The sequence below is a fragment of the Melopsittacus undulatus genome, chromosome 7 (assembly GCF_012275295.1).
Source record: "Melopsittacus undulatus isolate bMelUnd1 chromosome 7, bMelUnd1.mat.Z, whole genome shotgun sequence".
NCBI classification, from domain to species: Eukaryota; Metazoa; Chordata; class Aves; order Psittaciformes; family Psittaculidae; genus Melopsittacus; species Melopsittacus undulatus.
This window is the reverse complement of record NC_047533.1, coordinates 11,124,497-11,151,041: the sequence shown is the minus strand read 5'-3', so window position 1 is coordinate 11,151,041 and position 26,545 is coordinate 11,124,497. Positions and strand designations below refer to the sequence as shown.

General features: G+C 39.6%; 1 protein-coding gene across 1 annotated transcript; it reads left to right on the top strand.

Annotated features, from left to right (window-relative positions):
• Nucleotides 1-25,032, top strand: HTRA3 (HtrA serine peptidase 3). Its single transcript, XM_031048457.2, has 9 exons — nt 1-791; nt 10,206-10,305; nt 11,784-12,006; nt 12,653-12,847; nt 15,354-15,386; nt 16,037-16,151; nt 21,726-21,774; nt 23,475-23,570; nt 24,060-25,032. Exons 1-9 carry the CDS (start codon nt 368-370, stop codon nt 24,223-24,225), a joined length of 1,401 nt encoding a protein of 466 aa, XP_030904317.1. The 5' UTR covers nt 1-367; the 3' UTR covers nt 24,226-25,032.
• Nucleotides 25,033-26,545: the final 1,513 nt, after the last annotated feature.

Below are 26,545 nucleotides of genomic sequence, written 5' to 3'. Positions count from 1 at the left end.
CCCGGGCACGTCCCGCATATAACCCTGCCGCTCCGCCCGGCGCCGGCCTCACAGCTTCCCGCAGCCGCTGGGGGACAGCGCTCATCCTGCGCGGCAGCTCGGGCATGGCTCGGCGCCTCAGCCCTGCGAGCTAGTCCTGGGGAGCAGCGCCTCGGACTGAGCTGGCCTCGACTCTGCGGCTCTATACTGAAGCCTCCTTCCTTCATCTCTGCTCGGGGCAGAAGACACTTTCCCGCTCGCGTGTGCATAAAGCCCGGCTTTCCCTTCCCTCGCTGCACCGCGATTGCACCTTCCCCGCCTCCTCCCCTCGGGCCGGGCGGGCTCGCACCCCTTCTCCACCGCTCTCCCCGCAAGCAGCCCGCCGAGGATGCGGGTGTCGCTGCTGAGCCCGTTGCTCCTGCTCTCCCTCAGCGGCAGCCCGGGCGCTACGGAGCTCTCGGCCGCCCGAGCCAAGTGCCCGACCCGCTGCGATGTCTCCAAGTGCCCCAGCCCCAGCTGCCCCAGCGGATACGTCCCCGACCGCTGCAGCTGCTGCCTCATCTGCGCCGCGGGTGAGGGGGACTCGTGCGGCCGCAAGGAGGACCCGCCCTGCGGGGACAGCCTTGACTGCCGCTACCCCATGGGCAAGCGCTTCGCTAAGGGCGTCTGCCAGTGCAGGCTCAGCGCCCAGGTGTGCGGCAGTGACGGCCGGACCTACGACAACATCTGCCAGCTGAAGGCGGTGAGCCGCAAGGCGCTGCAGCACGGCCTGCCCGCTGTCGCCCAGGTCCAGAAGGGAGCCTGTGAATTCGGTAGGAGCATGGTGGGGCCTGCCCGTGGGGCGGAGGGTGAACAGCTGGGTTCAGGATAAGAAATCCCGGTTTTCAGTGATCTGTGAAGATTGGGAGGCCCCAGGGTCAAGGCATCTTGCCCGGCTGTTAGCATTGCTGTGGGGTGTAGGGAAGGGGTATTCGGGTCCTTTCTGAATGGCAGATACCTTCCTTGATGATCCTCAGTGTGGGATAGAAGTTTGAGAAAGTTTCCTCTCAGTAACATGGCTGTGGACACCTTGGCATTGTGCATGCTGCTCCTGCAGCGCTCCCAGGAGCGGGAGGTGAATGCACTTGACAGCATGGATGAGAGCTCAATGGAGGGCATTAGGCTGCAGGGCAGCAGTTGCATCTTTGGCCATCACCTCAAAGCAGGATGTGCTGGCAGGGCAGCAGCACAGTGCAGTACAGTACATTACTGACAACACCATGTTCGTTTCGTGGTATTGGCACTCACTGCTGAGGCATTTTTTGGCATTGTCCATGCAGGCTGCACTGCAGATCCATCACACCATGGCCCACACAAAGCAGAGCAGGGACTTGGGAACACTTGTGCTTTGGTGCCTTCTCTGGTGATATATGGGAGGTTAGTTGTATTCACCTGCTAGGTATCTCTACTCAGAAAATGCCTCTTAAAGCTAAACAGGGCAGAAACCACACCAAGTAGTATCCAAAACACTTAAACCGGAGTCTTTTGCCTGTTTCATTTTCTTTTCACAAGAAGTTTTATGGTCTTGTAGAGAATAAAGTGCTGTAAACCTCCTTTAGGGTTTAGAATGTTGATACTCAGCAGATCAAATGATCTCTTTCCAGTAACATACTAAGGCCTGTGCTCAGATATTGTGATATGCTATGGCAAATTCAGGCATGATGGTTTAAATTCAGAAAGTTTAATAATCACTTAAGTTGGTAATTTTTTATTTATTCTTTAGTATTAAAGTGGTTCACTTTATGGAAGTGTTAATGCTGCTGATATCTTTTCACATACTTACTGGTATTTTAAAGGTTTCCTTCTGCTACCTTTCTCGCAGTGTTCCTGGAAAGAAAAGTCATATGCATGATGGAGTTTTAAATCATGTGTTAGTGTTTCCATTATGTCAGGTGAACCCATAACTATCCTGTTCATTCATAGATAGAAAACTTGCTGAAATTATTGGAAGGGGTAGAGTTGTAGCCTTCTTGTGAATTAGGGTGCCCTTCAGGTATCATGGTCTTGAGAGAAGGTAAGCTGTGGTACAGAGGCGGAGGAGGTCAAATGGTATTCCTAGAGTTCCTTTAGGAGTATCTTGTCAGAGCCAGGGATTGCTCCAGATGCTGGCCTGGTCCTGCAATGATCAGTCTCTCCAGTATTTTGTAGGTATAAATTGCTGTTTGCCTGTTCTTTTTCACATCAGCAGCCATGAGCTTTAATACTTGTAATACTTGGTTGGAACTGATCCACATGAAATAATCAGAATGTTTAACCAAAATGAGTGAGCTAGCCTGCATCTAGGGGCTTACTGAGTGCTTGGGGTTTGGTACATATGACATTTTATTTAAGGAATCCTCCTGAATCTACTGTTAATAGGCTTAGGAATTCAGAGCTCTGATGTAGAAGTCACTTTTTTTTTTCAAGCAACTATTTTAGTGTTCACTTTATTTTGGCTTTATTTTGCAGCCCAGAAAACCTCAGCTTCTGGTTCTTTGTTAAGTTTAAATCTTTTATTCAGTTCTACAGCTGCACAAACTGAAGCTCAAAGAAACCAAGCGTCTCGCCCAAGGTCAGGCTGAGTTGGTGGCTGAGCCAGGAATAGACTCAATTATGGTGTTGGATTTTTTTTTTTCAAACAATAACATGCAATGGCTGTAATGAGAGGTTTAGAACAAAGTCGACAGTTTAATACTACTGTCAAGTTTCTCTCTTCCCTGTTCTTGAAAGGAATCTGGCCTCAGATGACTCAAGAGTTTGAAGGGCTAAGCTGGTTACAAAGTAAATCCAGTTTTACCATTCCTATATTAAACAGTCTCAGATTGTTTTCCAATTCAACCCTTTTACCATTTACCAATTTTAAACATTCCTATATTAAACAATCTCAGATAACAGTAGCCTTACATAGTGTGACTTAGGCCATTTCAAGAACATGCAATGACACTGAGGAGCAGCTTTTGAAATGTCTGTTCCTGTCCATTTCCAGTTGCTTAGCTTTATGCTAAGTTAGATTCTGGCTGTGATAAAACAAAATAGGCTGACAAAATTTAGCTGTGTTTTCCTAGTGACAGAAGACTGGTGGATGGAGATGCATGAAAAAAGAGTGATAAAGGATGCAGGAAAGAAGGAAAGGAGGAAAGAGGTGCCCAGGTTGACTGATAATTCCAAAACTGACTGAATTTAAAATAATTTTGTACTTATTGAAGTTCTGGATTAGCTTGAAGAACACCATTCCAAGATGCAAGTTCTAGGTACGTTGTGTTAAAGGATGTATGTACTGCATAGATATACAGGAACTGGCATTGATGTCCCTCAGTATGCATATACCCTGAAAGCTGTTACTCATAGAGTTAGCTTTATGCACCTGAGCAGACCCACGGACCTCTGAGATTCCAATAGAACAGCCTGCAGAACTCTTAGGCACATTCAAACTGTATGCTACAAATACTATTTTTTCCCCTCTTCAACACTAGGTACCTTAATAATGGTATTTTTTTGAAGCAGCTGGCCTTTTCCTGCCTTCTGTCACCTACTGTGAGAAGGACAAGCTATTACAGGCTAGTGTGTATCTAACAGAATAAACATTTATGCAAGACAACCTCTGTCATCAAAGATCAATAGACCAGTTCTTTCAGATATCTGTTTCTCACTGCAGCAAACATAGCAGTGCCACACACAGATCTGTTAAAGTGTCCTCACTCAAAAGATTCACACAGTCACCTGCAGTCTATAGCCAATTTATGTCAGACTTTCTTGCACAAAGTGCTGTTTATGATCTCTAAGTACAACTTTTCTTAGTACAGTTAATAATTCTCTGCAATTTTTCCTAAAGGTTTCTGTGAAGACAGTTCAGATCTTGAAAGGTTTGTATTTTCTCACCAAGGATGTGGAAACAAAAAAAACCTTTCTTTTTTGAAATTAAGGGTGCTATTTGTCAGTGCAACAAGGAAAACTAAAAGATGGTTTAGAAAACCTTTGAAAAAAGAAGTCCCAGGAAACAAGTACATTGGTTTTAATCCTTTGCAGGGTTCTGCCTGAGGATGTGTCCCCTCTGCACTGTTTAACTGAAGGCACTCGCAGAAAGTTGTCATGCTGTAAAGCTGCACCTGTGTCAGTCAAATACTTGCAAGAGATGAGCCTAAAAGTCCAGTTTTCTAAAATAAGTGTTTGAAATATAGTTGATTCATAAGCAGAGTCTTGGCACGCATTTCTGTGTGAGGTGTTTGGAGTGTTCCTGTACCTAACCTTGAAGATACAGAGGAAAGACTCTGGATATTATTACTTACATTTCTAAGAAATTGAGCCAGTAAGGGATGCTGAAGTCTTATACTGTATTATTGTCATCAAAGCCTTACAGCTTCCTCCAGCTGTATTCAAGGAAATGCAGTGCAAGGTATTGACTAAATACACAAACTCCAGTCATATTCCTTTACTGATCGTTTTCTTCATGTCTTTGAGCTCTTTCAGGTGAGGATGAATGTTGTACAGTGTTTGGTGTATAATTCAGAGTATAGTGCTTCACTGTGTTGTACAGGATCACTAACAGGAAAGATGTTCTTGTTGCATAATCCTTATGAGAATCACTTGGGAAGGAGGAACTAAGAAGCATCTGAAGTCAGTGAGGCGGTGAGGTGTCTGGAAGGCTTATGTTAATCTGTCTCTGGCCGTTGTGATTGCTGCACTGGACAAGGAAACCACTTCAGTGTTGGTTCACCAAATTGTTTTAATCTGTGCAGGGTAGATACCCATTGTATAAACAAGTTGCCTGAACCATAATGTGACACTAAACTCACCGAGGCTTTATGGTCAGTGCACAGCTATGCAATTTGATCTTAATGCTGAATTCATCAGAAAAGCTGCCCATGAACCTATGTTTCCAACAGATGTTTCTGTTTTTTAAGCAGAGATATTATAATCTTTTATTTGTCTTTCATTTCTTCCCATGAAAGCACAGTAGGGACAGTGTTTATCCCTGGTGATCAGATCTGCCAGGTTGCAGGCCTCCCTTAGACATAATAATTTTGCTGAACACACAGATCTTTTCTGAAGCTTGAGTTAAAAGGGGAATGGGGGATCAGCCTTAAAAGAATGAGTTTCCTAGGCTCACAAATTCTTAATGAATATAAAACTGTGGATTTTAATATGATGTATTGTCTTTAAGAAAGCATTGAGTGTGATTTAATTCTTCAGGGAGTAGGTTGGCAAATATTCAGAAACATTCAGTCTTTTGCAAATATAAATTGGTCTAGCTTTATTGTCTTCAAGGGGATTATGACAGTTGTTTCTACTGATTTTTTTTTTTGCAGTTGTCTTCATACTAGGTTAATTCTACAAGTCTGTTGGAGTTTGTTCTGATTTACAGTAGTGTTAATGAGATTGGGGTGAGTCTATTGTCTCTGCAAGAAAGTAAACCAAATGCTGTTAAATGAACTCTTAGCCTGTAGGTAACACTACTATTCAGGAAGAGTCTTAAATTGATAATAAAGATGCTCCTACCTGATAGGCACTCAGCTTTAGCCATGTAAGTCCAATGTAGTTGGAGCCCATAGAACTGGAAATGTAAGGTCTTATTTAACATCTTTAACTCCAGTTTATGCACTTACATCCAAATTTGGATTTTGAGTGTTCTGTGAGAGGAGCTGGAGAGCTTTTTAAGATCTAATCACTTAACTGAAATGATAGGATAAGAGTTCAGAGCTGTTGAAAACTGGTCAATTTGTGGCTATGGAGCAAATTGGGAAAATCTAGTTATTTTGATTAAGAAATTGTGTAGACAGCTAAAGACTCATACAGTATAAATTTGTTTATATTTCAACTACAACCTGGTTGCAACACCTTTGATACCTTGTTTACACAACAGATAGTTAATTGGATTAAATTATGGCTTTTTGCCAAGATAAATCAGCTTTGGTTAGTGCGAGATGATTTTGAACATGCAGTAATAACATGGAAAGTAATGCATGTTATTGAGAGACCTTTGAAAAAATACATGGCAAATCTCAGACGGTCAGTAGGTCAAAATGCACAGAGCTGCTGTAAACAGAGCTTTTACATTCACACTCCAGCAGAGGTCCGAGAGCTACGTGAAACTGCAAGACAGCAAGAGTGTCAGGGAAAGACACATGCTCAGTTTTATGTTTTGGTAACAATAGTAGCAGCAGATAGTGTGTACCAACTAAAGCAAATTAAAGCATAGATTGAAGGTCTGACAAAAAGCACTGATTTTTACTACAATCGCAACACTTGTTTTCAGGGTGATCTTGTACAACTTACCAGTGTTGGATGCCCCTTCCTTCTTCAGTTTTTCAAGATACAGTTTCTTCCTTTTAAAGCATATTGGGAACTTCTGATGAAAACAAGATTAATAAATATGCACTAAAATGTTATTAATAATAATCAACATTTCAGTTCCCTTAAATAGGGCTGTTCAGCCTGGAGAAGGGAAGCTTCATGGAGAACTCACAGCAGCCTTCCAGTATAGAAGGGGGCCTACAAGGATGCTGGAGAGGGACTCTTCATCAGGGACTATAGCAATAGCTCAAACTTAAACAGGGGAAGTTCAGGGTAGATATAAGAAAGAAGTTCTTTATTGTGAGGGCAGTGAGTGACTGGACCTGGTTCCCCAAAGAAGTGGTAAATGCCCCATCCCTGGCAGTGTTCAAGGCTGGGTTGGACAGAGCCTTGGGTGACATGGTTTAGTGTGAGGCATCTCTGTCCATGGCAGGGGATTGGAACTAGATGATCTCAAGGTCTTTTCTAACCCTAACAGTTCTGTGATTCGGTGTGAGAGAGTAAATGTTAGTTTGCCATTTTGTGTAGTCCATAGTTTGAGTTCCTAGCATGTCATGTATGTTTAAAGGTTCTCTTCACTCCCAGCATGCAGAAAATGGTTCAAGAGAGGTCAATTTCTATGAAGGCATCTTTGTAAGTCAGTGTTCATCAGTATTTAGTCCCCACCAGACAGTAATAAAACCAGTTCATCTCTAATCAGACCAGTGTATTTTCAGCTACACCCTTCTTCCAAACTCTGCATGTCTGTTATTCTTGATCCTCCTTTGCTTGATATTTCCTTTTCCTGTATAGTGCAGATTTGGATTCACCTTCAGATTTGAGTATTTGTGTCTTCTGACCCCTACAAGGAGGTTCTGGACTTCAGCTTGCACTAAAAAATGCCTTCATTATGGCATGGAAGGAAGACAAGCTTTGCTTTGGTTATATAGTCTCCTTTTCTGTATTGCTGCATTTTATTTTCATAAGCTCTTTCCATGTTTACATTCATCCACTACTTCTTCCAGACATTTTTCTCTCTGCCTACTCCAAATCTTACCTAGAAAGCCACTGCCACCCATGATGTTTCCATGGTGGCTAGCCAGGACTGGTGAGATTTTTGGCAGGCGTTCTCCTCTTTTGGCCATGTGCAATGCTGTGGCATGGACAGAGCAGCTCAGCACTCAGCAGATGCAAAGGGATTTAATTGCCCTTACTCACATAGGGCTATGCTGATTTACACCAGCTGAGAGCCTGCATTCACCATGCTTTCCCCACCGAGTTCTATGCTAGTCCATCAGCTGAGGGTCTAGCCAGTGTACCCATAGATCCATGGTCATATCTGTTAGGATAAATGTGATGATAATGTTACATCCCATCAGTGAACACTGCTGTGTGTGCAAGTATTCCAAGTCATGTTAGTAGACTTCAAAGGATATCCTGCAGTGTCAGGCAAGCTGCTTGAGACCTGAAGGTGAAATAAATCTTCAGTGGCGCAGTAAGGAAAATAAATAACAGTATACTATGCTTATTTCTGACTGCCCTATATGGTGCCTGTTTGTGGTGTGTCTTTTAAACCAAGTACTGAAATAAGCATAATCAATTGGTTAGAATTTTTCAGTGTGAGAATGTATATAAAAATAATAGACTAAATCTCATCCTGCCAAGTTGTTCCTTCTGTTTATATGGTATCATATAAATTTAGCTTGCTAATGTAAGCATGTAAATCCCATGAAGTAAATCTCATGTCCAGTAACAGGAAAAATAACCCATGGACTTCTATGGAAAAATGCCTAACTATCTTGATCTGGTTTCTTCAATACTTTCTTCCTTGGTACCAGTGCTGGGTCGATTCCTGTCTTTGCTTCAGGTGTTTTGGATACTGTGGTAATGTAAGGCCTCTCACTTTCTGACTTGCAGGTCCTCTAACACTTTATTGTGTAATCTTTATGAGATACTACAGGAACTACAACTAGTGCTCTGTCAAACACTATCTTACAAATTCACTCAAAGATTAGGTCAGAGACATCTTTTTCATAAATAGGTTAGACACCATTATGCTGTAGTCTATATTTGTCCCTATTAATGTACCAGTTACAAGGTTTAATGGTCAATAAAACATGTAGATAAGGATCAGTAAAAAAGATCTCTGAATTAAGAACTACAGAGAATACTAAAATTCAAGACAACTCTCTTCTCTTCTTCTGTGTATCTTTCCTTTTTGTGTGATGTCTCCTACCTACTATCGACTACCCAACTTAAAAAGTTGGGTAAAGGGCAACTGATGACTCATCACTATGTTATGTGATCTAGTAATATGCAAATCTGGAACCCTTAAGAGCAGCTGTTGACTTGGTGTGCAAGACCTACTGTGAAGTAAATTCATCTTTTATGCATGAGTCAAACTTAGGGCAGATCATGATAGCACAACGATTCACTTCTGATGAGCTGATATTATTTAGAAGTTAGAACTTAGAGGTTCTGCCTCCTTATGAAATGGCAGAAGAAAAATTGTAAATCCTGTGCTAAAGTGTGCTATTGCACCAGTTTTGAAAAAAGCCAAAAATGTTATTGCTGTGTCTGATTCCAACTTGTTTACTCCCTTCCCTAGATCCCATAGTTAATTTTAAAGCATCAGGCTGTGAATGTTAAAGATTGCTGTTTGAGTGTGGTGATACATCCCCTAACATATGTTTAACATATGTGCTGATATGTCCTCGTGTATTAGAGATTGCAGAAAGTATGATATTCTAGGACAAGCAGTACTATTACTTTGAGATATTGTGATGTTAGAATCCAGGATATTGTGACACTAGAAGCCAAGATGCTGTGGGCTTTTTTCTCTCTGTCAGATCTTTGTTCCACAGAATTATATTCAGTATTCATAAATGCTGTGTAACTGTATTGGCTTTCATCGGAACACGTAATATTTAGTAATTTATTGCTATGCCTAGCTGCCTGTGACAGTTTAAATGGGAATTTTAAAAACTTTTTAGGTTTTCATTTACAGAAGGTTTCTAATGTACATACTTAAAAAATGTACAAACTTGGGCTCTAAATGCAGTTCCAAATGTTATGTCTGTATTACATGACACTTGATAGACCACATCTAGAATACTACATCCAGTTTTGGAACCCTTAATACAACAAAGGCACTGAAAACCTGAAGTGAGTTCAGAAGGTCACAAGGATGGGGGTGGAGGGGAAGGTGGGGATGGATGGACGTATCTCCGATGAGAAAAAGTTGAGAGAACTGGGCTTATTCATCCTGGGGAAAAAAAAGCTTCAGGAGGACCTAACAGCGTCCCTCTTGTGCTTGTGAGGGAGTTATCAGGAGGATGGAGCCAGGCTCCTTACAGTGATATGTAGTGGAGAAGGCACCATGGGCATTAGTTGAAACATGAGTTTCAACAAGAGAGGTTCAGGCTAGATAGAAGAAAAGCTTTTACTTTATGGAGGACAGTGAAACAGTGAGACAGGTTGTACAGAGAGTTTCTGGAGTCTCCATCCTTGGAGTTTCGCAAGTCCCAACTAGATAGACCCTTAGAATTTCCTGCTCTGCCTTTGTACCAGACCCAACTTTGAGTGGGAGGTTGGACTAGATATCTCCTGAGGTCCCTTCCAGCCTTATCGTATGACCCTGTGCGGTTTAAATAATAGTTAGTAGTTGTCCTGAGGAAAATACTTCAGACAAGGTTTTTAGACTTCCAAGGAGGTCAAAAAACTTATAGCCAAGCGATGCTGATGTTTAATTTTATCAGGATTAAGCAAAATGCTGGATAAATTTTGAACAATCTTAGTTACTTTGATTCATTTTCCAACACCTGCTTGAATACTGTCCCAATAGGAGAAACAGACCAATTCAAAGCATATTTATCTCACCTACTTGGTAAAAAAAGGTATTGTCTTATTAACATATCCAATTCTTTCTGCTAGTATAGGTCACCTACAGTCCAGCAGCCCAAGGTACAAATTCAACTTCATAGCAGATGTGGTGGAAAAGATTGCACCTGCAGTTGTGCACATTGAACTTTTCCTCAGGTAACAGTTTTCAATTCTTTGTGTTTTACTTACATTGCCTAACAAATGTCTACAAGTAGTAACTTTGATTTTGAGTTCTTGAAGTTCGCAAAATACTCTGAAACATTACAGCAGACTCATTTTTCCAGAGAGCCATGAATTTTGTGTGTTTTGTTCCTGTTTAATAGATCTATTTCATTTGGCTTACAGTATTTCCAATACATATTGTATGCCCTAAAATAAGTCCACCTCATCTTTAAAGATCAGTCTTCACTAAAATGCGCTGCTTCTTGGATTATGTTTATTATCTCAGTTTAAAGAAAACAAATCCTGAAAGTGGGGTGGGAAAACATAGGTCCTTGATGCTTATTCTGCTTTCAATAAGAGATGATTTTATTTTGGCAGGAGAACATTAAGAGGTATTATGTTGACCTGGTGTAACCTGTCTAAACACAAAAATGATTTCTGATAGGAAAAGAATGTAGTAAATTTGCTGACCAAAACATACCAATATAAAGTGCACTGAAGCTGGAGCTGAGTCGGCAAGTTTAACATGGAGTACTCAAAACAACCTGGGAGGCAGGTTTAATGCTGAGTGCTCAAACCAACCTGCTGTCAGAAAAAATTATGTCAAGTATTATTTGTACTCCGTTACCTGAATACTTTTCTGCTTGGAGTACTCTAATTTTACGTAGGCTTAAGAATTTGGAGAATTTTTACAGCCTTTTTTTAACATGCAAAATGAAAATAATCAGTTTTTCTGAAACAGCTTTATGCACATAGTGACTGTTTTTTTGAGAGAATGCTATAGTTGAAGATGCTTAAGATCCTTGCAAATGTAGTTAAGATTGTTTGTTCTTTCCCTATAAGTAATGTTTATTCAGCAGCCTGCTGGGCGCTAATTGTGGTACTGCCTTCTGCCTGGGATTGGCTCCAATTCTTTACTGTTGTATAGCCCAGAACTTTCAAACAATTTCCTAATAAGGACCATATCTCAGAAGAAAGAACAATTTGTGGACCTTTTCTCATCATCTGCTGCCCAAGCACTTTCTGTTCCTCTAACAAATCTAAGGGAGTTGCAGCAGTTGTTCACAGAAAAGTCATCATGCTTTAAACAGTTTATGAAGTCTTTTAACTGTCTGTATTGCAGCAGATGATGTTTCCCACCAAGTTTTGCCCACTGTTAGTGTTATTTCTCTTCTTTCACATTCCAAGTCCTTCCAGACATGATTTTCGTGCCAGTCACCTAGTTTCTTAGCAAGGAAATGCATGAAGGTAGAATGGGAAAACAAAGGAAAAAGACTCTGACAGTTGTCTGAAAATCTTGTTTCTTATCTCTCTGGCTGACTATAAAAGCAGTTCACATTTTTCAGCAAAGAGCCCTCTGTCATCAAATGCTTTGTTGTTTCTCAGGGTGCAAGGTAGTAAATGGTACCTAATGTTATCTGCTGTTAATTTATGCTTCCCTTATGAGTTAAAAATACCTGTTTTTTGTACAGGCACCCTCTCTTTGGGAGAAATGTCCCTCTTTCCAGTGGATCTGGGTTTATTATGTCCGATTCTGGTTTAATTGTGACCAATGCACACGTGGTGTCAAGCACCAATGCGGTATCAGGGAGACAACAATTGAAAGTGCAGCTGCAGAATGGAGATACCTATGAAGCAACCATCAGAGATATTGACAAGAAATCTGACATTGCAACAATAAAGATTCACCCTAAGGTGAGTGGCATAAACAGATGAATGAATGAATCTGGGAACCCTATTTTGGTTTCATTTAGTACAGAGTGATTGGCTGGAGTATATGTTTAGGGGTTCTTTGGACCTATATCTGGGGAAAACAATATGCTGATAAATACAGGCATTGAAGTGTTTCATATCTTAGAATTAAATGACTGTCTTCTGTGCTAGGAACTGCTAAAAGTTAAGGTTAAAAAATGCAGCTCAGTTAATATGGTCTCAGATTCTGCTATCATTACCTGACAATCTAGGCTATTCTGACTAATCCTCCTAGCTTTGTGCCAGTACTTGACCTGCAAGGTGGTATGTAGTGTAGAGAGTGTGGTCAGCTACTTTGTATGTTTCTAGGAGGAGGAGAGAACAATCTGCTAGAAAACAGGGAAATCTGTTTCAGAGTCCTGGTGGCTTTTTATTTCTGGATGAAATTGCAGGGTACTTCTGCTAGCAGTTTGTTTCTGAAGGCAGTATATTCATTTCACCTGGCATAAGTTTGGGGTACACGATAGTGAGTGTGTCTTTTATCAATGTAACAGTTGTGCCTAACTTTTTGCTAGTTTTTGATTTTTCCAATCAGATTATTTTAATGTATAAACTAATACTTATTTCTTTTTTTCTGTTTTTATTTAAGAAAAAACTACCAGTATTGCTACTGGGACACTCTGCTGATCTGAGGCCAGGAGAATTCGTCGTGGCAATTGGAAGTCCATTTGCCTTACAGAACACTGTGACAACAGGTATTGTCAGCACTGCTCAGAGAGATGGCAAAGAACTCGGCCTGCGGGACTCAGACATGGATTATATTCAGACAGATGCTATTATCAATGTAAGTACTAGGTATGTAAGGAACTGAGTTCCACAGTCCTGGGATGTTGAAGCTCCTACCTTCAGCAGGGAAGTGTGTGCTCTGAGAGAAGAATCCACTAAATAGAAGCAGCTTCATTTAAAATCAGTCATAAGGTCTTCTGTTTATAGAAGACTATGCAGTGTCTGTGAGTTGCATTCAGGCATTAGTGTTGTGAAATGCCTGATAAATAAAACTGCCCTCTTTGAGGATGTCTGTGAAGATGTTACACATAACAGACCCTTCTCATTCTCTAGATCTCCTGCAGTAACACATGGTTTATAGACCAGCTGTCAATCAACACATTTCTCTCTGCTTGTTCAGCTGATCTGGCCAAGCAAGCTGTAGAATAGAGCCAAAGTTTCTTTCATCTCCATGCATTAGAATCAGATGGAGTAGTCTGATAGTATCTGCTTCAATTTAATAACATTGTTCATGTTTTCCCTTTGCACATCACATACTCCAAGTAAGAATCTATATGTAAAATAACACAAACTTCGAGATACAGTTTGGACTTGAGGGTCCTAGCATTGCATTTTATATAGAAATGCATGACAATAATGCCCCTTCAGAGCAGCTTGGAGGGATCCAGAGAGCTTAAGTAAAGTCCTTGGGTATGCATATAACTTGTACTGATTCTAAAAACAGAACTGCATGCATATCTGAGGTAGAAAATAATCTGAAATTTTATGGCTTGAAGCCGCTACACATTGAAAAGAAAATATTTTCAGGATTTATTTGCTGGACCTCTATGTCAAATTTGATGTAGCAAGTCATAACACTTAGTGTTTTACACGTGTGAAGCGCTTCACGGATGTTTATTGTCACAGACTTGTTCAGAAGTTGTGTGGAGAAAAAGAAGGTGCTAAGATACAACATGAAAGTGAGCTCCTCCAAAAAGCTTCTATATGATCCAGGAATTGGAAACCCTTTCAAATATTTAATTGAAATTTCTCTCTCCATTTGTATGAGGAGAATAGGAAAATTTTTTCAAAATGAGTTACTTAGGAGCAGACACCGAATTAGTGACAGAGACAGAATTAGAACATGGGATTCTTGACCTCACGCCTATACACATTCCTCAAGATCAGACTCCTTGCTTGTATGTACTTAGGCATTCACTGCCCTCAAAAGCTAATGAGCAAGTTTAGACAAGGATAGCAGAGTGTGTGTAAATAGGGACAGCAGAGGAGGTAAGGTAAATGGCAATATATTTGAATTGCTTTGCCATCTGAGACCTTAAGATATGAAGATAGTCACTGGCATAGAGATGCTTTGTGCTTCGCTAATGCACTAGTTTTCTCCTGAGAATGGGAGGAGTTTGAGAGCTGGTCTATTCAGAGCATTCCTGTGGCTCAGCCAAGACTTTCCTGCAGGAATGTGTATGCAGCTGCCTTCTGAGAAATGCTGGGACAGCAGCAACATGGGGCTGGAGAAAAGAAGGCCATAGCTCCTAAATGGAGATACATTACACATGACAAAAGTTCTTTCATTATCACATTCTGCAAGCAGAGGACAAGTGAAGGAAAGATAATATGTTAAGGAAGGCTGAAAAATCTTTAGCTTGATTCCTCTGTGTCAGTCAGACATAAAAATCAAGTGTGTATCTTTGATCACTGAAAAGGTACAATTTAAGAAACTGATCTCTGTTTAAACTCAAACTTTGAAGCTGTTTTAAAAACTTTAATGTCTGCCTTATTCTTCTGAGAATTTATAAGGTTTGCCCAGTGCTATCTAAGTATAAACAGTTTATATGGCTCATGTTGCTGTCATGCATCACTAACATTTGTTTCTTTTGAGTGCTAAGTTGCTGCTCTTGGCTGTTCAGTAGACCTACTTGAAAACTCAGAAACAAACTTGAGACAAGCAACTTCTCCAGCTCATTTCCTATAGTCCTGTTGGATGTGTCTGTTGAAGGCCATTAAGTATTAAGCAAATTTGAGCTGCTCAGAGCTCCTATATGCCCTCCCTAGAGAGGGCTGCATGCCTATGGTTACTAAATCAATCCTCACATAGTATCTACCTCATAGCAATATGCTGTGATTAAATATGTAAAGCACTGTGTTCTTTTCCAGTGGAGAATGAGAGACTTTACATTATAAACCGAAGTGATCAGTAAAACTACTTAAGAACTGTGCCTTATTCTGATGGCCTTTAACAGTTAAAACAAGCATTTCTATTCTTCTAATGTTTCTCCTTAAATTTAGGGTCTGACTATTTGGAGTGGTAAGTTGCTGCTCTTAACTTAAGGCCTGTCTCTGAAAAGAAAAAAAAGATCTAATCATAAGAGGTGTGAATAAGTAGGGTAAGACCTATGTGTATTCTGTGGTCAATGTTGTGTTCTTCTGTGCTGCATAGGAAATAACCTGCTTTTAACATTTTACATCTTTTAATTTACATACATAAAAGAAAAAATACTGTTTGAAATGAAAATTGCATTTCCTGCAATGAAGCACCAACTTATTGTTCCCTTATATCATTTTTACAGTACGGCAACTCTGGAGGACCTCTAGTTAATCTGGTAAGTCCAGGTGACTTGGTTCCTCTGTTTTGTTTCAAGAGCTAGTTTGAAGTAAGTGGGAGAATATTGAAAAGATTCATAGGTCATACCAGCTTTCATTCATTCAAGCTAATGGTAGGCAGATACCCTGAAGCCAATACAAACTATGCAGATTAGGTTCATACATCATTGGAAAACACTTTGCTGGTGAGCAAATTTTACACAGCAGGAAAAAAAACGGGATCTGGTAGGACTAGTCATACTTGTTCTCCCTATGGAACCTGGGATGCACAACAAAGATGGGACCTGGTTAATCTGCACAACTAATTTTAAAATAGAATGCTTTAAACCAGCACTGATTTTGCAGGTCAGAGAATTATGGCTGTAGTGGTTACAGTGGCTGTGCTTCCTGCTCAGTGCAGGGAATCTCTTGCTGAGTGGTGGGATGGACCTTGGATGAACAAACTGTACTGTAATCTCTCTGGCTAGCACAGTGAAATGTGAAAGTGATTGTGAATCAGAGCCCAGATCCTCCCTTACAACTAATGTTTATTTCTTGACTGATTACAATACTAAAAAATTTCTTACACCAGCTTTTAACATGAAATGCTAGGCAGTGAGACAAACCCTGTCACTTGGGACTGAATTAATAGGGTACTGTCTCTCAACAGGATGGTGAAGTGATTGGGATTAACACCTTGAAGGTCACAGCTGGGATTTCTTTTGCTATTCCTTCAGACCGTATCACTCAGTTTCTCACAGAGTCGCATGACAAACAAAGTAAAGGTAAGGTCTGCAAGAAACAGTGACATCTTGCAATTATTATCCTGATCTATCATTAAAGTGCCAAAAGACAGCTCTGGGATCCTATTACTGAAAGGAGCAGCGTTATTTTCCAGTATAGAACACCATAGACTTGGAAATAGAAAACAACTTCACAGAAGACATTTTATTATTCAAAGCCCCAGAAAGTAGACAGTATCTGTATAGATCTGGGAAAAAGGACTTCTGAAGGTAGTGAGGACACAGATGAGTCGTTACAGTCTCAAATGATCTTGAAAACACATGGTAACCTGCTCAAGGAGTCTTATCCTCCTCTTTCGCATATTGTCCAAGCAAAAAGGAGATTAAGGTGTACTGTAGAGAATAAAGTAAGAAATTTTAAAATGTTTTTCTACAGATGGAGTGTCGTGTGTGCACATCATCAGTGGATGATCTTTATTTTGCCATGGTCATCTATGTCAGTACTATATAACTGGGTATTGTGATAGACTCTCAGGCCCCAGTGGAAGAAGAGCTGTGTACTGATTCTTGAAGAAATGCACTGGGAGGATGGGGGAGAGGCAGATAGAAAAAGAAAGGCCTCTGTACCAAAGAGCATATAAATCTAAACAAACTGACATACTCCGGACTTCTCTATATGCTTGCCTTGCATCTATCACACTGTACTGAGTGTCATTCTAGATGCTGCACAGCCAAAGCTGATCTAGTAATGCTTCAGTCAGATCAAACCTTTCCTTCTCTTTTGCTTGTCAATTTATCTGTCCACACCCTACCAGTCTTTTATTATGGCTGCTGGCTGCTGCTTCTCTTGAATCTTTCTGGTATTAATCTTGTCTTCTCCTGAGTTCATTCAGTTGCTGATGCCAGCACCTTTGTCCTCTCAGTGTTCTCTCAGATACTGTTATTTCAGAAACTTCCCTTAGTCTGAGGTTTTAAAGTTACACATCCGCTTGTATATTTGAGACCCTCACAATTCTGAGGGGTCCTCTCATCTGTGTTTTGCTGAATTCCCCTAATCAGATAGTTTTTCACTTGTTGATTGGGGCTGGAGGAGGTGTTGATGAAAAAAGCCCTTGGTGCAAAGATAAGGAGAGTTTCTAGGAGATATTTTCAACCATATATGAGACTTATTTTGCATTTTTTAGGCCTTTAGTAATAGTCCTCAGTTTTGGTGTCTAGGCATTATTTCTTGACATAAAGAATTTATGTAAGCATCTTGGGATGTTTTTATCGTGTTTTCTTTTGCTCCAATTATGTTCCAGTAATTTCAGGGGAATCCGCCCTTATGGTACAATTAGGTCATGGAAATAAGTTCAAGGGTATTACCATTTTGCTCCAAGTGTCACATTGCCTGAAGATGATAAAATTCCCTTAGGAAATGGCTCTTTCCAGGTACTCTGGCATATAGGAGATACTGTCAACATTGTTTAATAAGCTTGATGTTGGTCTTTTAAATCTCAATTGATCAAGTATCCATCAGTTTCATGTAGAAGTCCCATCCATTATATGTAACTGCAAATATATGATCTGCTGCAGTACAGGAGCAGAGAGGAAAAAAGGAGAGGATATCATTTGAGTAATGAATTTGCACTGATTATCATTAACATTCTATATTACTTAATGCCTGAGTAATCCATAGTCACACCTAATATAGTTTTGACCAAAGATTTACCACACTCTACATAGACATAGTTTTCTGCTGAGTGGCTTGAAAGCCTTTGCTAATTTGGGATTTATCAGTAATGATGTTAACTTCCTTTTAGTTAGAAGTTTCTGAACTGGTGCATCAAGTTAAGTGTTTCCATCTCTATCTCAAGTTTTATAACCTGTGTGTTCTGTCATTACCTCTGAAAGTCATCTATATACTTAAGCCTTGACTGATTTTTTTACTTCTGTGCCTTTGTTAGTATATCATAGGAAATCCTCAGTTTCAGTCTTTGCCATCTATTCCTAGTTTAGACTTGAGCATAAAAGTGAAACTAGAAAGTGTTCAAATATAGATCCTCTAGAATGGAAGACAGTAAGTTAGAGATTTGACAAAATATTCAAGAGAAAAATCAAGCCTAAGAGGTCAGCCTGGCCTCTCACATAGTGCTAACAGAAAGGTGAATAAATCTAGTTTCAGATGGGCAGGGAAAAATGGGGGAGTTCTGCATTGGCCACATCCAGCAAGTCATTTATATGAATCCACATTTGCATCTGCAGAATACTTTATTAATTGTGTTGAAACTATATGCTTACCTATGTATTTATGTGATTATTACTGATAATTAATGCCAATAGTCATGAGGGCTGCTTAGGAGGCTTGCTGGGTATAGATTCAGACTACTGATTAAATTCAGCTATGCAGTTTATATGAAAGATACACTGCACATAATATAGCATTGTATACTTGAGCTGTTTTCATGGTTTCTGTTGGCACTGGGATATCTTAAATGCTTTCAGGACTGCTCATGTAATTTGCAATATGATCTAAGTGCAAAAGGAGAGTGAGCAGAGAAGTAGGAGTTTTACTGCTGCTTGAATAAAAAGTGCAGGGTTTGCTTCTTCACTTGGAGACCTTGGTGATATCGTGGCCCCACTGAAATCACCTGTGATGGGATACTCATGTGCCAGTTATTCATGTCCATAAGAGTCTGAGTAGCTGACCCCTTAATTTGGACTTAACAATTCTTTTTGCCACATTTTATAAGTCATAAACACTTTGCCTTCAGCCTGTGTTTATCTCTCTGGTTAGCATCTCTACTGTTACAAGTTTCAGTAAAAAAGAGAAAAGTTTAACACTAATGCATATGCTTTCCTTGCTGTGGAACAGAAATCTCTTTAAATAGTGAACTGCTTCTAGAGACTCAGGGTCAGCTGCTTGTGACTTTCTATTAACACAAAACAGATTCAAGTTTAAACTAGTGGTTGAGGCTGGTTTGCTTGTCTTTGTACCACTAGAATCAGTATTTAATTTGGCATGGTGTTTACAAATGAAATGTGATTTGAGTATCTCTCTGCTGTGCTGTGCTCTAGCTTTAAGCCAAAATGGTTTTGTATTGGTTCAACCTGATTGTTCCAACATATTAACCTTCTTTACTACTAGTACTTCACCCTTGTGATGTGCTTCTTAGAATCATAGAACATCTTGGGTGATATGGTTTAGTGTGAGGTGTCCCTGCCCATGGCAGGGGGGTTGGAACTAGATGATCTATGGCTTAGTTCTAATAAACTGGCTGACTGTATTTCTCTCCAATCATTGTTGATGAAAAGTTTGGGGTTTGTGCAAGGTGTTTGACTCATTGTTAAATAGAATAAAATGGACTTTTGCTAAACATGGGGCCTGAAGTTTTTTTTGCCTGCATTCTGACCTATGAAATGTCTAGAGGGTGGGAAGGAAGGGAATCTAGACCCTGCTGCTAAAATTATCCACAACTCATTAGTTTGACTTTATAAATAGCCTGCCACTTCTATAGTATGAACCAATATTTGCAGTGTGGCAAACTTACTGTGGAGAGAGAGCTGAAAACTATTTTGAATTTTAATGCATGAACAGGAGTGAAATAATACCCTAACCTGCCCAAAGATGAAGATAGAATGAGACCTTTAGTTATGAGTAAGTTTGTGGTTACCAGATTTTTTCCCCCTAAAAGCCTTATTTTTATATGTATCATTGGCCACTGGGGAAATAATTCCCTCTAAACCAGTGGCATTTCTGTGGTTTTTCATTCTTGCCCAGTCTCCTCCTTGCTGTTTTGTTTCTTCCAGATGAGCTTCTATTGTCCTTTCTTTCATTTTCATTTTTCTTTCATGTAAAGATTCATAACTTAGCCCCCAGGGCATGCTTTGTGCTTCTGAGTATTTGTGCATCACACAGGCAATGACCAGCAGCAAACCATTTAATGCAAACAGTAAACTGTGACCAGTCTGTCATCTCTGTGTCTCTTGAAGACAACTTCACATTTTTAACTGTCTGCATTGCAAGGGGGGTATTTTCAGATGGGAGAATCATGTTTGGGTATTTTTAAAAGGTAAAACTTCCGTTTATGCCATGTAGAGAAGCACTGTGGGTGCACTACTTCCATGCCATGCTAAAGCTTTTGAGGCTTCGATCTGAGCAAATGGATTTCTTCATGGCTGATTCTGAGCTCATTAGTTTCACATTGAAATAGAGGAAAACCAGAACGTTACAAGGAAAAGCAGGGCTGACAGTTACACTTGTCAGATTGTTCATAGTGTAGTAAATCCAATATTTAGTCATCCACATTTTCACTGATGCTGATGGGAATAGTGGACATGCATAAGATTCAGGACTGATTCCTTTACTTGGGACTATTTTTCTTTGAAAAAACAAGAGTTAGAGGAGACCATGTACACCTTCTTTTCAAACTTTTTCCTCACATGAGAGCATGGAGAAGCTCTAAGAAATTGTGAAGCAGTTACACTAGAACAGGTAAGGGGAAATGTTTCAAACCGGATATAGCTAACTACTGAAGCACTCACTTCATGAAGTCATCAAACTGCATTTTTCAAAAGACATCTGTGCAAGTGCATGTCTGTGCATGACCACTAAAAGCTACTACAGACATGTGATGCTATCCCTAAAGGAGTGACTTTTCACCATTTAAAATTCTATAGCTCCGGCTAATCATAGAGTAGTTTGTGTTGGAAGGGATCTTTTAAATGTCATCTAATCCAGCCCCTTGCAGTGAGCAGGGACAGCTTCCACTGTACTTCCAATGTGACCTTGAATGTTTCCAGGGTTGTGGCATCTACCACCTCTCTGGGCAACCTGTGCCAGTGTTTCACCACCCTCATTGTAAAATTTTTTCTCTTAAATCTAGTCTGAATCTCCCCTCTTTTAGTTTAAAACCATTATGCCTTCTATTGCAATAGTCCTACTAAAAACTTGTCCCCACCTTTGCTGAGGGCCCCCTTTAAGTATTGAAAGTCTGCAATAAGGGCTCTCTGGAACCTTCTCTTCTCCAGGCTGAACAGCCCCAGCTCTCTCAGCCTTTCTCCATAGGAGAAGTGCTCCAGCCCCTGATCATTTGGCTAAGGTCTATTTTTGGGTTTACTTGGGGTTATTTGGGCTTTTTGTTTTCTAAACTTGCTTTTTCATTCTTTGGGGTAGAAATAACAAGCCATTTGCATCAGAATCAGTGTGAGTCTTTTGGTTATCGTTTCTCTGAAGAGTGGAAATGTTAATTTCTTTAAATCCCATTTCTACATTTTAATGAGAACAACGTGTGATTAAATTGTCTTGACCAATTCCAGATGAAATGGTAATTCATTAAGAATTTTTCATTGACTGAAGTCATGTGATACTAGATCACAGAAATTTTCCTGAAGGACACCTCATAGAGTGTAAATGAGCTTCTCTCTTACTCTCACTTGCAGGGAGAGGGATTGTCATTCTGTACACCAAGGCTAACCAAAATGAAAAATTACCTCAATGTAGATGCATATGATTTCTGTTTAATTTTGTTACAAGCTGAAGCATCCTGTTTTAATTGACAGGTATTTTGGGTCATTAAAGTAGTTATTTTTGTCAGTGTTTGCCTAAGTTTCATAAATATCCTCTGTTGCTTTCAGATGGGAAGAAACGTTTCATTGGCATCAGAATGCTGACAATAACACCTGCGTAAGTATTATACAAAAATAATCTGTATAATCATGCACACAAGATGTGGTCAGCAGTTGTTCAGAATTTTGTTCAGTTTTCATCACAAATCGTCAGTGGATCCAGAAGTGTGCATTAGCTTCTGTGAAGTCTGCAAACATTTTAATGAGTGGTGAAATACGCGTTCTGACTCCTGGATACTGGTAATGGTGGTTGTTCTATTGATAGCTTAGGGAAATTAGGAAGAAGGATTTTAGTTCTCGATGAGCACATCTGGAGTTGTATTAGGTTTTAGGTGACATTTAAACAAGCTGCTGCTTTCAGGTGACTGTGAGTGCCAATAACAGATTAGCTGCTTGAGGGTTTGGTGGTAGTTTTATCAGTGCCAGTGGAGGCTGTATAATGTGAGTTTTAATGCCTAACCATTAACTGAAAAGAGAGTAGTTGCTAAAGTGTAGAACTAAAGCTTCGTGCCTCCATTTTAATGCAGCCAGAATGTGGACACCTTCCTCTAGTTCCTTCATGTCTTTTCTCTCATGCATTGCTTTGTGTCTTTCTGTTACCCAAATATATTCTGGGATAACATCTTACATCTTATATTATTACATCTATGTTCTTTTCCAGCACTAGGCACATTTCCAATGTGTCAGTAGACTACAAAATCAAACAATGCAATTTCCAGCCAGGCTTGTAGCAAAGCCATCTTTGTTTTTTGAGTTACACTCTTGCAGTTCTCCCCGAAGGGTGAGATCCTCAGCTGAAACGGATCAGGGTAGTGGTATTAACATCACCTAGCCACCACTGAGAGAAACTCAGAATGTTTCTGTGCATAACTGTGAAGTGAACATGATGTGAGAACTGACTGCTTTTGCAATATCTAAAGAATCGATGTAAGATATCTTCAGGCCTGTTTTCAGGAAAAGACTACTTTCCTTGATGTGTTTACTTTAGTAATTTAATTGTTAGCTTCCTCAGTACAAAACCAAGTGAAGCGCAGTCATTTGGGCTTGGTTTCCATCTGGGGGACCCCAGTTTTTCATGGTGGACAGCCAAGCCAAGTCATCCATCATTAGTTTAAAGCCCTTTTTTTTTTCCTAGAAATGGGTGTTAACCCACAATGAGCACAAACTCATCTCCTCAGTAAAGAGGGAATGTTTTTAGAGTTTTTATTTTGCAGCTGGTTCCTGTCTTCTTTCTTTAGGAAAGGATTCACAAACAGTTCCTCAAGAAAACTTGAGGAAGCTGAAGTTTCTTTGCAAAACTCCCCACAGATAGTTCTGATCTATCTGATGACTGAAGTTATAAAAAACTATATTGTTCTAGATAAGGTCAAATTAAGAATGACTTGTGAAATAAAAGAAGTGAAATAGTTAGCAAAGTTCTGCCCCATCACCAGCCCTAATTCTTTGGGGCAGGAATGTCTTTTGACCCTGCACAGTACCTAGGACAGTGAGTGCTGCTATCCTGTGCTCTTCTACAGTGGCCCTGTACTGGTGCTGCAGATAGTTAAAGTCAGATTCTTGAAGATGTATGAGACCATTAAATATAGCATGCTTGGCACAGGTAAGTATTTGTTTTGCAATCTCATCAAAAGAACAAGGACAAACAATTAACTGTTAAGTCATTTAGTTTTGGTCACAAAAAAATGGTAAATAAATATTTTTGAATGCTGCTGGTTTTGTAGTGTAATCAAATGCTATATAAATCTGTTCTTCTCTTAGTTTGGTGGAAGAACTGAAACACAATAATGCTGATTTTCCTGATGTCAGAAGTGGAATTTATGTACATGAAGTTGTTCCAAACTCGCCTTCTCATAGGTATGTAAAGCACATTGTTTTCTTCACCATAAATAAATCTCCAAATAGGTACGGGTAGGTAATACTTCTATTTATATTCAAGTACTTTCTCGTATCAGTCTTGGTTTGTTTTTAAACAATTAAAAATCATGCTTTAGGTAAAAAAAAACAAAATATTTGTGCTGAGATCCTATTCACATCTACAAAAGTGAGAAAAGGCACCTCCAAGAATTAAGTAATTTCTGTTTCTCCTTTGCTGCAGTTTTGTGGAAGATGGAGAAAGCTAGACTACTTGTTTTTGCTGTTTTAGAAGAAAATACTCATGAACTAACACGAGCCTGATTTTACATTTAGAAGTTGTTCTTTTGCAATCAGAAGGGTGGAATTTCCCTTCAATGAAAACTAAAATAAGTAAACATTTATCACGTCAGCCAAAGAGGTGGTGAATAGTTTTTGTATGTTTTCTCTGCATAGAATGTATATTTACTTCCTTTTTCTTCATCTTTGCAGAGGAGGGATCCAAGACGGAGATATTATTGTTAAAGTCAATGGGCGTCCTTTGATGACTTCCAGTGACCTGCAAGAGGCTGTGATGAATGAATCACCTCTACTACTTGAAGTTCGAAGAGGGAACGATGACTTGCTATTTAACATTGAGCCTGAAGTTGTTATGTAAATAGAATTGAGGAAGCTCTCACCATAATTAAACTCACTTATTCTGGAACACTAGATACCTCCTTTACAGCTACAGTAATTATACTTCCTATTGACTAATGACAAGGTGGACTAACTTAATTGCCTGAGCCATTTCTGTACATAGTAGCTAGAATTAATTCAATTGTGCCATTTTATAGATTTAACTCAAGTGAAATTTAAGAACTGTGTTCTGGGGAGGAAAATAAATTTTGGGTAGCTAATAGCAGTGGGGTCCACTTCCAGTTCCAGGAGGTTCCAAGCAGTTCTCCATCTCTTTTGAAAGACCAAAATACAACGGGAAGTGAGGAAGAATGCCGAAAGGGGAAACTATTCCTAAACTAGTCATGGCTGCAGCAGAACCAAGCTATTGCAATGCACAGTTGAGCTTTTTTCTTTATGTCACTTTTTCAATGTGAACCTAGTATTGGCAAAGCTTGTATTTGTTCTTAGTGCTTCTATGCTACATGTTAATGCAGGTAGATTAAATCTGTAAATATCTGAAAGGAACAAAAATGGTATCAGGCTATAGAGTGTTACACCTAGGTCATGCGATTTTGGAATATAGTAAATGATTCTTATAGAATTAATGCCTTATTATATATAAATCAACTCGATGTGCTGAACAAAGTTAAGTTTGAGAAAGTGCACAGTTTTTTTAATAATTTGATACAAATTAGTTTCGCATCTTACTGGTAAGCTTTGCTGTAAAATTGTTATACTACTTTTGGCTTGTACTTTGTATGTTTCTACTGTAAGGAGAATAAAGTTTACACTAACGATGTGTTGTTGTAAACCTCTTTTTAAGCAAGTATGGCTTCCCCCCCTCCTCTGTCAGACTGGAATAGACTCTCCCAGGAGAAAATTTTCACATGGAAAATTGGACGCTGATGTTACAAAAACTCTTTGCAGCCCTATGGCATAATTATTCTGTCTTTATTTAGGCTATGTTTAGAAATGCTTTCGCACAAGTAATTTATTTACACTGTTTTTTTCATATTCAGGGATTATGCTTTGATGTCATTTAGAGAGTATCTAGTTGGAATCCTGTTGTCCTCAATTCTGCCTGTACGTGACAAGAAGCAGAAAGGAAGCACTATGAAGCCTAGATTACAGTTAGAGCATGTGAGACTTCTATGTAATAAACAGGGACAGTAACTGCTAAAAGCTAAATCTGGATCACCCAGGTAGCCTAAATAGCACAATTGTCTTCTTTAGTGAATATTGCTACCATTCCCAAAGAAAGAAATACCTTCATCTGGACCATCTTCTACAGCAAGTTGTACTTTGTAGACTTCATATGTCTTTGGTTAACTGCTTTTTGCATCAGCGTATCTTTAGGGCAGCTGGGACCTTCTTTTCAGACCGTCATCACATCTAGACTTTCTGGCTATACCAGCTGTCATGTTTGTGACAAACTTTGCATCTTTGAGTTTGTACCATACCAGACATGGAAAAAAGCAATCTGTTCATTACTTGCTGGCTGGCTGTGACTGCAACTATTCAGTTGTAAGGTAAATGAGGTATATTCCTCCTAAAAGTGAATACTGTTTCTTTCCATCACATTACTGCCTGTAATAATGGCATGATGCCCATGCTGTCAGTAAAAGAAGAGCTGTTTTCACCCCTCCAACAGAAGGTAGTTGTACCTGTGGAGCATTCCAACTCCGTTCAATTAAGATACCTTAGCACCCAGGCTTGCAAAAAGCGTAAGCATGGTCTGAACTTAGGATAGCTGGCTGTGGCTTACATGAAACTGTCATAACTAAAGTTAAGCCAGTCCATATGTGTGTACCAAGTTAAGACTAAATGTACAGGTTGTGAAGAGTGTGTCCATTAGGGTTAATATTATACAAAATATTTCCAAGAGTTTTTTGCTATTTTTTTCAGATTTTTGAACAACAAATTGTTAAGACCGACAGTGATCAGCTTCTCTCATTGTAAGCAAAGCTTTTTGACTTCCAGATAACACAGTAATGATTTTGAGACAAAGTTCATAATATCCCTTATTACAGCAATACTGAATAGTCTGTAAGAGCAATATTTAAACTGAAACAATATCGTGCTGTTGGCACTGGCCAAGTGCCTTGGCCTTGTAATCATGACACTATGGAAGGGAGAAAGGCTGAGTCCTTACTCATCAAAAACTTGCATTTTACCAACAGTTCCTCAGCTTTCTCTGGAAATCTGTGGAGCTCACACATATGACTGTCTGCAAGTGCCATTGCACTGGAGCACATTTCGTTCTGAGGGAATAAAGGTCAAATGAGATTCTTTCAGAAAGAGAGCATTGTCATTTCCTT

Bases quoted from the DNA above. Each gene is read 5' to 3' on its own strand.
- HTRA3 (XM_031048457.2), top strand. From the start codon at position 368: ATGCGGGTGTCGCTGCTGAGCCCGTTGCTCCTGCTCTCCCTCAGCGGC. The intron at 792-10,205 runs GTAGGAGCATGG...CTGCTAGTATAG, and splicing joins GAAGGGAGCCTGTGAATTCG to GTCACCTACAGTCCAGCAGC. The intron at 16,152-21,725 runs GTAAGGTCTGCA...TGTTGCTTTCAG, and splicing joins GCATGACAAACAAAGTAAAG to ATGGGAAGAAACGTTTCATT.